The sequence below is a fragment of the Gekko japonicus genome, unplaced genomic scaffold (genome assembly GCF_001447785.1).
Source record: "Gekko japonicus isolate JY-2015 unplaced genomic scaffold, Gekko_japonicus_V1.1 scaffold1480, whole genome shotgun sequence".
Lineage (NCBI taxonomy): Eukaryota > Metazoa > Chordata > Lepidosauria > Squamata > Gekkonidae > Gekko > Gekko japonicus.
In genome coordinates, this window is record NW_015170930.1 from 406577 (window position 1) to 418864 (window position 12288).

The 12288-nt window shown below is 42.5% G+C and overlaps 1 protein-coding gene across 1 annotated transcript in view; it reads right to left on the bottom strand.

Moving 5' to 3' along the window:
• Positions 1-10836: 10836 nt before the first annotated feature.
• Positions 10837-12288, bottom strand: part of LOC107116825 (disco-interacting protein 2 homolog C) — a gene marked incomplete at its 5' end in the record, with an annotated part of 58445 nt that continues 56993 nt past the window's right edge. Inside the window, one exon of the mRNA XM_015418829.1 lies at positions 10837-11357. Coding sequence (XP_015274315.1) covers positions 11105-11357 — 253 coding nt within the window. The remainder of the gene's footprint in view (positions 11358-12288) is intronic.

Genomic DNA, 12288 nt, shown 5'->3' on the forward strand with positions numbered 1-12288 from the left:
TAATCATACATATCTTAATATTTACATAAATAATATTCTCGAGTCTATTGTTTATTCTTTTCCTTTATCCATTTGTATACCTTAGCCCATCTTTCTTGAAATACTTTATCCCCTTTCCCTTGTAATATTATACTTAATTTGTCCATTTCTGCTATCTCTAGTAGTTTTATAGCTAGTTCTTTACTTCTTGGTATTTTTTCTTGTTTCCAATACTTAGCTATTAGGATTCTTGCTGCCGTGAGAATATAGGATTTATTGTAATGTTTAAATGTTGTAAACTAACCCGAGTCCCCTGCAGGGAGAGGATGTGGGGTATAAATTAAATTTAAAAAATAAAATTTCTATCATATACTCTAAAGATGAGAAATAAAGTGCCCCCACGTGCAATTCCGATAAGGGTGCCGGCTCTGGGTCGGGAAACACCTGGAGATTTGGGGGGGGGTGGAGTCTGAGAGGGTTGGGTTTGGGGACCTCAGCTGGGTAAAATGCCATAGAGTTCATCCTCCAAAGCAGCCACTTTCTCCAGGGGAACTGATTTTGGTCGTCTGGAGAACAGTTGTAATCAGGGCTATTTCTGGGCAGAAACACACAAGAACAGAGTTCCAGGTGGCTTCAGAGTGGCAAGGGACAACAAGAAACAACTGTGAGCTGAATTACCCGCAAAAGTAAATCCAAAAGGAGACTTCAACTAAGTGAAATGCACATGTAATCAGAAGTGAATCTATACATATAATCCATCGTTGGAAAATACAGAGGTTCACAGGATCCATAGAAGTGAACATTGCTCTGTTTGTAAATGGACTTGGCAAACTAATAAGGTAGAATTTCCCTTATACAATCATGAGAAGGTGCTACATCAAAGCACCTGTGCATCAAAAAAATTAATATATGCTTTAATTTGTAGGTGTTCCCTAATTTACATAGGGATCACAACCCGGCCAATACGCTCCAGAATTTCTGAACATAAATCTAGATTTAAATTGAAGAAGGGGGACACATTTTTAGTTCAACATTTTGTTGAAAAAAATCATAAACATGATGATTTTAAATACACTGTACTGGAAACCATAGAGGAGGATGGCAGAATGGACATACAAAAAACACTTCTACAAAGAGAGGCATTCTATATACATCTTATTGGAACTCTTCAACCAAAAGGATTAAACTCTGAATTGGATTCGTCATGTTTCTTGTAATCTTAGACTATTTTATTAGTGGGTTGGCACCTTTGAGATTAACTACTGTAGTGACTTTAGTGAAGTGAAGCTGATATTGACATTTATACATACAATATACTTAGGAATTTATTTGTAAGATTAATAGTAGTTGGCTACTTTCTAATACTATAGCTTCTTAGTTCATATTGGTATAACTGGTTTTGATATATATCACAGGCTTAATAGGTTTGATCCTCCAGGAATCTTTCACCTGGAGATGGCAACTCCTATTGCTATAGTATTTATGCAATAGGAGGTACTGCAACTTTAAAGCTCAGCAGGGTACAACCAGCTGCATTTAATGTAACTCATAAAGCCGGTCTAGCAGACTGAATACTCTGAGGCATTTTTGGTCCTGTTCTCCTTGAGAGGAGCACTTTCAAGCTTAGGAGACCTGGCCCATAAGTGAGTATATATGGGTGGTTTTGGGGTCCACATATTGTGTTATATTGTGCTAAAAATTCTTTATTCTAAGGAGTTATTCTCTTTTACAGAGAAACTGAACAATATTGTCTTGTAAAGAAATTGGAATGAGAGTTTCTATTGTGGGTAAGATGTATGAGACTATGTATAACAGTGATAATTTGTATTTAATATGATTTTTGTGCAATGTTGGGATTTATTTAGCTATATTGTTGATAAGTATTATTGTATTTCGTACTTCTATAGCTCTTTGTTCCTGAGGAAGGATCAGAAGCCTGAAACACTGTATACTACCTAGGAAAAGTGTTGAATTTCTACTTTGGACTTTATGCATTCTGTGGGCTTCTATGTTTCCTATGATGGACTTTATGTACAGATTTATTGCTGATTACATATGTGTTTCACCTTGCTGAAGTCTCTTTCTGTACATTGACTATTGCGGGTATTTTAGCACACAGTTGTTTTGCTGTTACTTGCCATTTTGTATTGTGTGCTGCTTTGTTGGGTTATCTCCAGGTTTTCAAGCAGAGGTCTCTCACGTCACCTATGAGCTTAAACTTAACTGGGGATTCTTAACTTACCTGGGGATCCAATCTGGGACTGTCTGCGTGCCAAGCACATGCTCTACCACTGATCCACAGCCCATTGTGCTGGTTTGGAGTGCAACAAGTAAATGGATGCAGAACTTAACCCTATAATGACTGGATTGTGAGACCTTGAAAACACATTTCCAACAGAACTAGCCATTAAAAACGACTCCTGGGGAATCCCTCAGATAATACCAGATAAACTCCCCACCCCCGGGTGGTTGTACCCTGCCTGCTTTTCTCCTCTGTCTTACCCAGTCTGCTTCCTCACCACAGCCTCATTGGTCTCACAATCCCTAGCGTAACCTCTTGTTTCTTCTTCCTGCTCAGATTAGCAGAGTGGTCTGATTTCTGTATGGGAAAGGTCTGTCCTGCTGTCTGGGAGCCAAGCTCTTTCATGAGCTGCACCCCTTCAGACCGCAGGGCAAGATTAAACCTTGGTCCATCTCAAAGCCATGGAAATACACATTGGGATTTTTGCCTTGCCCCCTTCCCCCCCCCCGCTGAGTGCAGCAAGCTGACAGGATACAACACAAGTGGTTTGTGGAAAAGCCCTGCTTCAAAAGCAGCTCATTATGTGGAGGAGGAGGAGGAGGAGGAGGAGGAGGAGGAGGAGGAGGAGGAGGCTGTCTGAAAAACACCTCAAGGGACTCAGAATCAGCTGTGCAGTTTGGGGGACTGAGGCTCCGGATCAGGACCCGCCCACCCCAGCTGTTCTTTTCACTCCCAATACACTATAACAGCATTTAAGTCTCTCTCTCCTCCCAGCATCACGGGTTTTTCGCCTCACATCTCAAGAGAGCTCTCTCCAGTGCTCAGTGGAGATCCCACTGTGGTCAGAAAGAAACCACTGACTTACAGAATCCATTATTATTAAATAATATATAGAAGTTCCAGGGCAAAACCTGGTACAGTCCTTCCTGCCCATGCGTTGGCATAATCAACAATTCAAACAAACATAAAAAAGGAAGTGAAACTGGCAACTAACCCCAAAGGCAGAGAAAAGGCAAGACTGAGGAAAAAATAATAAAGCGATCTATTGTATTATCTGAAAATTACATGTCTGGTATTCATTAACACCGGATGTTGATTCAAAGGTTCTACATTTTTATTATAATATTACAGGTGGAGGACCCACAAGAATTTGTGGGGTTTAGCTCATTTTCACTTAGGGAAATGATGCCAGCCTCCAGGTGGGACCTGGGGATCCCCCAGAATTACAGCTCATCTCCAGATGACAGAAATCAGTTGCCCCTGAGAACATGGATGCTTTGGATGGCGGATTTTGTGGCATTGGACCCCACTTAGGTCCCTGAATTCCCCAGGCTCCATCCCCAAATCTCCAGGAGTTTCTCAACCTGGATCTGGTAACCCTAACCCCGCCCATCCTCTGCCGGTGGCCAGGGAGGTCCTGGAAACACTATTTCCCCCCCCCAATTTCCCCTTCCCTGAAAACCCCCACAGCCTCTCTCCTTTTCTTGCTTTCTTATGTCCTTCCTGTCACCAGCAAACCTGCCTTTATCTGCCCCCCTTCCTTCCACTGGTAACCTTTCCCTGGGAAAACTCTGTGTGGTGCTGGCTGCCTGGCTGGGACAGATACAGTTGTAAATCGGGGAACCTGCAATGGCTTATGGAAGACACCTAATCTCCTCTGTAAGAACTAGGGTTGCCAACTCTGGATTGGGAAACACCTGGAGATTTGGGGGTGGTGCCTGGGGAGGGTGGGGGTTGGGCAGGGGGCGGACCTCAGCAGGGTATATTGCCATAGAGTCCACCCTCCAAACCAGCCATTTCCTCCAGACGAACTGATCTCTCTTGTCTGAAGATCAATTGTAATAGCAGATCTCCAGGCCCCACCTGGAGGCTGGCAACTGTAGTAAGAACATAAGAGAAGCCAGTGTTGGATCAGGCCAATGGCCCATCCAGTCCAACACTCTGTCACACAGTGGCCAAAAATACCAGGTGCCATCAGGAGGTCCAGCAAGAGGGCCAGGACTCTAGAAGCCCTCCCACTGTTGCCCCCCCACCCAAGCACCAAGAAGACAGAGCATCCCTTGCCCCAGACCGAGAGTTCCTACCTATACCTTGTGGCTAAGAGCCACTGATGGACCTCTGCTCCATATGTTTATCCAATCCCGCCGCCACCTCCTCTATCAAGATGACCTGTAGCGTTTGGAAAACACAGGGATAAAAGCCTCTCGATATTAATATCTCAATAACTAAGAAAATAATCTTCAGCAACTCTCCTTTGCTTGTATAAAGTATTGCAGTCTGTACAAGCACCGACTTTTGCCTCAAAGTCAATGATTCCTGATTACACCTGACCTTCCCCTGTCTTTTAAATAAAAGCTTTGGTTCTGACTTTTACCTCATCTCAAGTGCCATTTGAAGGGGGTTCAACCCAAGAAGGCTCCATATTCTTCCCTCAGGTTCCAGGGCTGCGCTAAAAGCCAAATTATATCTCTGTGACAGGGTGGGACAGGCAGTCTTTTAAAGAGGAAGAAAACCACATTACTTGGGCGGTTCAGTCACAGAGGTTTGGAGGGAAAATCTACTTCTGAGGGAGGGAAGTGTGAGGGGCCGTCACAGAGGGATGGAAGGAGGAGCCAACCAGATCTGCAGTGTGGCTCATGCGGGCCTGCAGTTACCTTCTCTGGGCTGGGCGAGAGTTATGCTGGCAGGGAGCTCCCCTCCCCAGGCCAGGGGAGACTCACGGTAGCCACGAGCTGCCTTCCTGTTGCCCAAGAGACCTGTTAGATGGAGGGAAAAACCGGGCCAAGGATCCTTAATTTTTGCATTTTAGCTATGCACCCTGCGCATAGAATGGTGTGTGTGAACTTCGGTCCTTAGGGAAACCAGAGTTTGATGACTAAATTGAAGGTAACTGCCAAAAAACAATAAACAATAAAAACGTGAAATGAGATGAAGCGATCAGCTCAAAACATGTTGGGACAGGGAGTCAAGTGCTGGCTTTTAGCTGGTCTCCTGAAGTAGAACTGAGAGGAGCTTTAATTTTTGAAATCTGCAAAGTTTAAAAAAAACTTCCTTCTTGCATTTTATTGCAGAGTAAATCTATAATTAGTAGCCTGAGGAAATACTCTTTGAGGCTTCCCCTTTCAATTGAACAAGTCCCCACACTGCTGGTTGCCAACACTTCAAGCACCAATGTTTCAGAAATTGGACATGCCAACTCCAAATGATACATCTACAGGGAAATAACTTTGGTAAAGCAAGTGGGCAAGCTTTCCAATGCTGCCTAGAACCAAATGTGGGCTAAAAACTGAAGTTGAAGTTTGTGACCACTGGAGGGCACTCTAGTGCTTAATAAACTGACCATCACGTGAGTTTTGGCCTAAAACTGTTATTTCAGGAGAGATTCAAGTGTAATGGTGTCCCTGTGGAGGATGCTAAAAATACCCTTGTGGCTGTGGCTACACATAGGGGATGTATTACTTGTTAGCTATCTGCCAAGTGGGTGGAGGGTCTCCAGACACGTGTTGTAAATTTCTGGGTCTGTAGTAAGCGGATTGCCAAAATTATAATCTAATGCACAGGGACTCTGGTCCCCAAAAGTATTTGGGGTGATCTCCATTTGGGCCTGCAAAATTCGAATTAGCTTTGTTTTGCAACAGGAGGGGGGCAGTTAAAATGTAGAAGGTATAATACGTTCAGATTAAATCCATTTTTAAGCCATCTGCGATTGCAATCTGTCAAAACAGGCCTTTCACCAATTCCTTAACACATATGTGCCCTGATCTTGGTTAAATCTTAACTAGGAAAACATGGACATCACAGTAACATGGGAGGGAAAACGACTGGATGCATTTTAGTAATTTCGGAAGTCACTGCTGTGGTCTTCTCTTTGCTTCTGCTTCAGATATTGATTCATGCAGGCAAACATAAAACAGAAAACCTTTCATAGGATATGAACTGGCTCTTTCTCAGGATAGGTAGGGAACTACAGTTTTGAATCAGATCTGCTTTCCTTATATAGACATTTATCCACACTACATTTAAATGCACACCTACCTTCTCACACGATGACCAGTGCTATGTTGTCAAAGGAAACCTCCTCAGGAAACAATCCATATACAAAAGAACCTCCTCAGGAAAGCTCCTCCATTAGCATGTTCACAGCCTGGGGAACTCCTACAAGATAATAGCCCTACACCACCTTCCTGAGTAAATTACCTACCTACCATTTTTCTTCTCACCTTGACACAGAGAGTACTCCATCTTTCTGTGGTATACCTCTGAGGATGCCAGTCACAGCTACTGGCGAAACGTCAGGTCCTACAATGCCATACAACCCGGAAAATCTACAACAGCTAATGACCAGTGAATTTATGTGCAACTACATCAAAGATCAAATGAAGGCCAACAACTACCAAATAATGTCAAGCATCTGGCAAATATCTGCCCATGCAAAGAATAGTTGCAGAATATTCAACATAAACATTTTAAAAGGAGAATTTCTGGGAGACAGGTTTTCTCAGCTCTGTGAAATGTATGAGACCACTGGAGCATCTAGCCTGGAATCCCATCTACTTGTGGTGCTTGAACTGGAGGAGGACTGAACTCAAGACATTTTTTAAAAAACATGCAAGGTATGCGCTGAGCTATGGCAGCCTCTCCCCAGAGCACACGATGCTTCAGCTTATGGCAGTCACGGTAATCTACACGTCTGACAATGTCCAGTGTTGGGAAGCAGCAAGAAAATAGGGGCCATTTGATCTTTAAAAGGGTAGAGCAAAATGCGAATGGAACACAATATGTTTTCAAACACTTGCCTAGCTCCTGTTTTAATGCCCACCGGAAGACTCTCCGAAAGGGCCCATGGCTCAGATGTAGAACACACAGTAGGGTTGCCAGCCTCCAGGCGGGGCATGGAGATCTCCTGCTATCACAACAGATCTTCAGACAAGAGAGATCAGTTCCTCTGGAGAAAATGGCTGGTTTGGGGGTGGACTCTATGGTAATATATCCTTACTGAGTTCCGCCCCCTGCCCAACCCCCCCTCCCCAGGCTCCACCCCCAAATCTCCAGGTATTTCCCAATCCAGAGCTGGCAACCCAAACACACACTGGGCCATTTCTCTGACCTCTCCAGTGACAGGAGAGACCGGGTGTTGGGACAGGCCTCTCTCTCTCTCTCTGCCCGAGATCCTGCGGAGCCCCGGCCAGCCAGAGAGGCCAAGGGTCTGAACAGGACTGGACTGGAGAGACCAATGGCAGTTTCTGATGTTTGTTTCTTCTGCATAATGTGGGAAAACAGGAGGCAGACTCAAGAATTTTGTTTAAAAGAAAAAAGATCTAATTAAGAAACGGACATTTTCAGAGCAACAAAAATAAAAGCTTTTATTTGTTCATTTGAATATAAAACAGGCGTTATCACAGATGTACAAAGCGTACTGGTGGTTTAACATACAAGAAGGTTGCTGTTCTTTTGCACATAAAAATTTTTCATTTGAAACTGTGATTGGCTGAGTTGCATGAATTTCTCTAACCAGTCACCACACTCTATGAAATAACGCTGCTAACATTCAACTGATAAAAGGGACAGTCTTCCCTTGGGTAAAGTGTCAAGCAGGATTAAATATATATAATAAACAAGCACCATGAGGAATCTGCTCCTGTTTGATTCGTTTCGTGGTTAAATGTTCGTTGTGTGCCCTCCTCCTCCTCCTCCTCTTTTTCTCAGTGTGGCATGTGCATCAAGTTGATTACATGGTTTTGTCTGACTTCAAAAGCACAAGGTCACAAGACAAACATTTTATACATTCTCATGAATGGTTTTTATCTACAGTACGGTTTTCTAATACAGAACAATCCTTCTTTATTGCTGAATCTGATGGTATGTGTGTTTCTTTCCTCTCAACTTGCGGGACAGAACTAGGCATTCGGTTCATCGTCATCCTCCTAGACTGTTCTAAGGTTCAGAATTTAAACAGTCACGGACGACAGGTTGCAGAAGAGGTCCGTTATTAATGGTGTCCTACGACTGCATTGCAGTCCTCCGTCCCCTCCCCCTCCCTCCCCAGGAGTGGAAAGTTTTGACTCGGTGAAGGTTAAAAAGTGATGCTTTAAACAAAATGACAGCTAAGTTTGTGTTTTGCAGCAGTGAGATCAGCAATAGCAAGGACTTCACAAGTCAGTTCCACACACTGTTATTATTGTCATAATCAATGACTTGTCTGAACCTTACAACAACTTGACATTTTAAAGGGGGGGGAAAAGAGAGAGAGATTTTATTGGTGGGGGCAAAAACCATCTTTCAACAGAATGTTTCAGGATTGGTGTTTGGAGCATGATTTGAAATATTCACAGGGCAAGAAAAACCTTGGGAGAAAGGGGGTGATTGACAAATAAAGATTTGGTCCTGGTGAGGTGCTCTGTATTGTACACGCAGAATAAAAACCACCCCTCCTCTTTGAGGGGGGGGGGGGAAGCCGGAAAAATTAATCTGTTGGGTCTCAAAAACCGAATGAAATCCGCAAAGGTAGACAAAATATTTCCCCTGTTACGTGTTATACAAAGATCTTGTAGCTTTTGTCCTGCAACCATCTTAAGTCATGCATACTCAGTAACGAATGCCAGAAAGTGAACGTTTTTTGAACCAGAACAAGACAAAAGAAAAGCATTCTTGGCCTGTTCCTGCTCAGACTTCACCCTCAAAGCAGGCACAGGTCAACGAGGTTACACCAGAATGAGACAAATTCAAAATTAAAAACAAAAAATGATCACAAAAGAATGGGGAAATGTAAATCTCTGTTTACCTAAAGGCAGTAAAATTTTTAAAAAGGCAGCTGTGATCCATGCATTTCTGTTCTTCCAAAAAAACAACAACACAAAACTCAACACAACCCAGCAGATTCACTTTGGAACTGAGGGATATGATAGTTGCAAAAACGGAATTAAGTTCCTCTGTTTTGGCATAGGGATACGTTAGCAGATGCACCTATCTGGGCCAAATAGTTCAGAGCAGCTTTTTCAGCTTCTCTCCGGCGACGAACCCGCTGTTGAGAGAGCCTGCTGAAAAACAACAACTTTCTAGAAAGTATGAAGTCGATGGATGGAATCCCTTTGCCCAAGCTAAAGCACAGGCTAGCAGAGAGGCAAAGAGATCAAACGATAACTCTTGTGCAAAATGACCACCAAAAAACTTTTCCTTATCACAAGAAAACAAAAACATCAAATTAAAAGAAAAGAAAAGATGAGAAATATTGTGCAACAATATTATGCAGCTAGGAAAAACAGTGCTATTCTTAGACCTGCCTTTTCTAAAGTCTAAAAAGTGTATGAACATACATGCCAGCACAAATATTTATTGTCACCTCCACGGCAAAGAAAAGACCCCTTTTGTGGTGGGCTGTTAAGATCTCCAGCCACAAGCAGATCCCAGATCCTCGGATGCACAGAAAGCAGAGGCTGTAGAGTGGCTCCCACAGAACCCCACAGACCAATTCCACCCACGAGATGTGCCGCTGTTTGGCTACCGCCCGAACCCTACGCACTCAAGCACTGCTGCAGCTGCCTTCCTACAGCGCCCATCCCCAGTGCCTGGGGAGCAAGCCACAAGCCAGGGTGTGGGGAGCAGCAGGAACCAGAGTGTTCAAATTTAGGTACAGGAGGGGCCACCACTGCAACTCCATGGCGTTAACTGAGGGTAGCAGCAAATTTGGACGTATGGCCATGTGCCGGATTCCCTACCGAGAGCTGTTCTACTTCCTGCACTCTCTGCGTGTAAGGTTTAGGACTGCAGCCTTAAAAATTCATGCACCGCCTCGAAGGCAGCGAAAACCATTTCACTTGCTGGTATCTGGAAGATTCTTTTTAGACAGGGATATTTTGCAATCCAGGACTGCTTTTTCCTCAAAGTACGTGAATAATGTTTGATTATCTACAGTGGGAGAAGAGACACCATGCAAGTGATGAGTACTGCATCCTTTTAAAACTTTAAAATCTTTTTTTTTTGTCATTAGTGAATTTATATTTCATATATATATATTTGATGTGATACTATCCACTCAAGATAATACAACACTTTTGTTTTTTATATTAGCAAACATTACAAGAGCTTAATATTCTTGAATGTTTCTCTTTTATACTTCTAAAGAGATCAAAATAAATTAAAGGTTTTGTACATAATTACAGAAGTAGTTAACTTATTTTATCTTTTTAGTTTAGTACAAAGACACCTGCAAGTTCGTTGCCGAAATACACCTTATTTATAAATTTCTTTTCATTCTAAACTCTAATAATTCAAAGCTCTTTTCACCTTTGCACTTTCAGCATTTCCAAGGGAGGAAGCTGATAAAAACTCTTAAATTTGAAAAGGTGCTGTTTTTGGGTATTTTCCTCGTACCTCAATGTAAGTTTCCTAAGACGATGAGATAGAAAGTGGCTTAAAACTAGTAATGGATCCATACTGGAAAAGATTTTTATGGACATTTAAAAACAAGCAAACCAAAACAATTCAGTCATCTTATGAGCTGTTTTAGAAATATCCACTTGGAGGGCAGATTTAAAAAAAAAAATTTTTTTTAGCTACTTCAGTTTAACATAAAATACAAAGCCATATTACTCAGAAAGCAGTATCATCCCAATAAGCAAAAAATAATTCTTTAAAAAAGTCTAATAATGGGTTTTCCAACAAACTGAAGGCAGTACCCCAAAGTCCTTCTGTGCTAAAATGTAGTGGTAAAAGAAACACATTTCACATTTTATGTCCTGCCAATAACGAGCACTTCAAAAAGTCCTAATAGAAACAGTTCCGTTCTGAAGAGAGTTACTTCCTTTTCAGCACATTGTTCAGTGGACGTCAAAAAAAAATTTATACATCTAGAGTAAAGTCCATGGAAGCCTTAAAGATACAAGACTACATGTTGTAGGCCACATAGATGGGATCTAGCTGGTCTGCCAAAAATCCATCTCGTAGGTGCATACGTTGTTTCTCTCCACGGGAGTTGATAGGAATTACACCAACGTCCACCACTACCACCACTCCTACAATCAGGTAATGCTCCTCCAGGACCACATTGGTGACCAAAGGAACCAGGTCTAAGGCTTCTTGCTCTGATCCATCGAGCTCAACAACAACGACCAACAGATTTGTCCAGGTAAACACCGCGCTGAAACCAAAAAGAGGGAATTTATTTTACTTATGCCAGTCATAGTCTGCCTTTCTCACTGCAAGTCAAGGCTGATTACGCAGTGTGAGATGATATCAATAAACAGGAATGGGACATCCAATAAACAATACAATAAAGGTTTGCAAATGCGCATCATTATCAGGTAGGCCATTTGCCAGTTCTCCCCTTGCTTAATTTGCAGCACGGTCCTTGCAACTGTTATCCCAAAGTTGCCCTCAAACATTCAGCTATACTCTTCATTTTCCTGGCACACACTGGAAGCTATTCTGACCTTCTGGGAGAGACAGGACATCATGTGGAAAATAAATATGCTGTTCTCGGTGTCCAAGATCTCGGAGAGAGACCTGAGATATAAAATTTCCAAAAATTTTGAATTCAGTCTCCCTTCGTCCCGGGAAAACATGACACGTATGCAAGTATTGATTTTCTTCTGAACCTAAACTTGTTTTACTGATTGAACAATGCATCGTTTATAAATTGTACTATTTAGCATACTTATGGAATTGAAAAAGTATAAATCTCTTGATTTTCTATAAGAAAAATTCCATGTATACCCAAGTACTTGAGAGAACTGTAAACTGCCACACCCTATGCTATTTAAGAGGTAGGGAACAAATTCCATAGCAAACGAGAGAAAGGGTATTATTTGGACTGAAACACAGACTGTTGCAATAGGCAGGACTACTGGTCTATTTGGTTAGTAAGGTAAACCTTAAAACAGTGAAAACGCTGAACTCTTTAATGACATACTACCAGGGGTCGTTTCGTAGAAAAAGAGCTAGGGGGACTCATTAGCATAACTCATTAGCATATGCCACACCCCCTGACATCACCGGAAGTGTGTCATAAGGCCACACCCCCTGACATCACCGGAAGTGTGTCATAAGGCCACACCCCCCACCCCCAACGG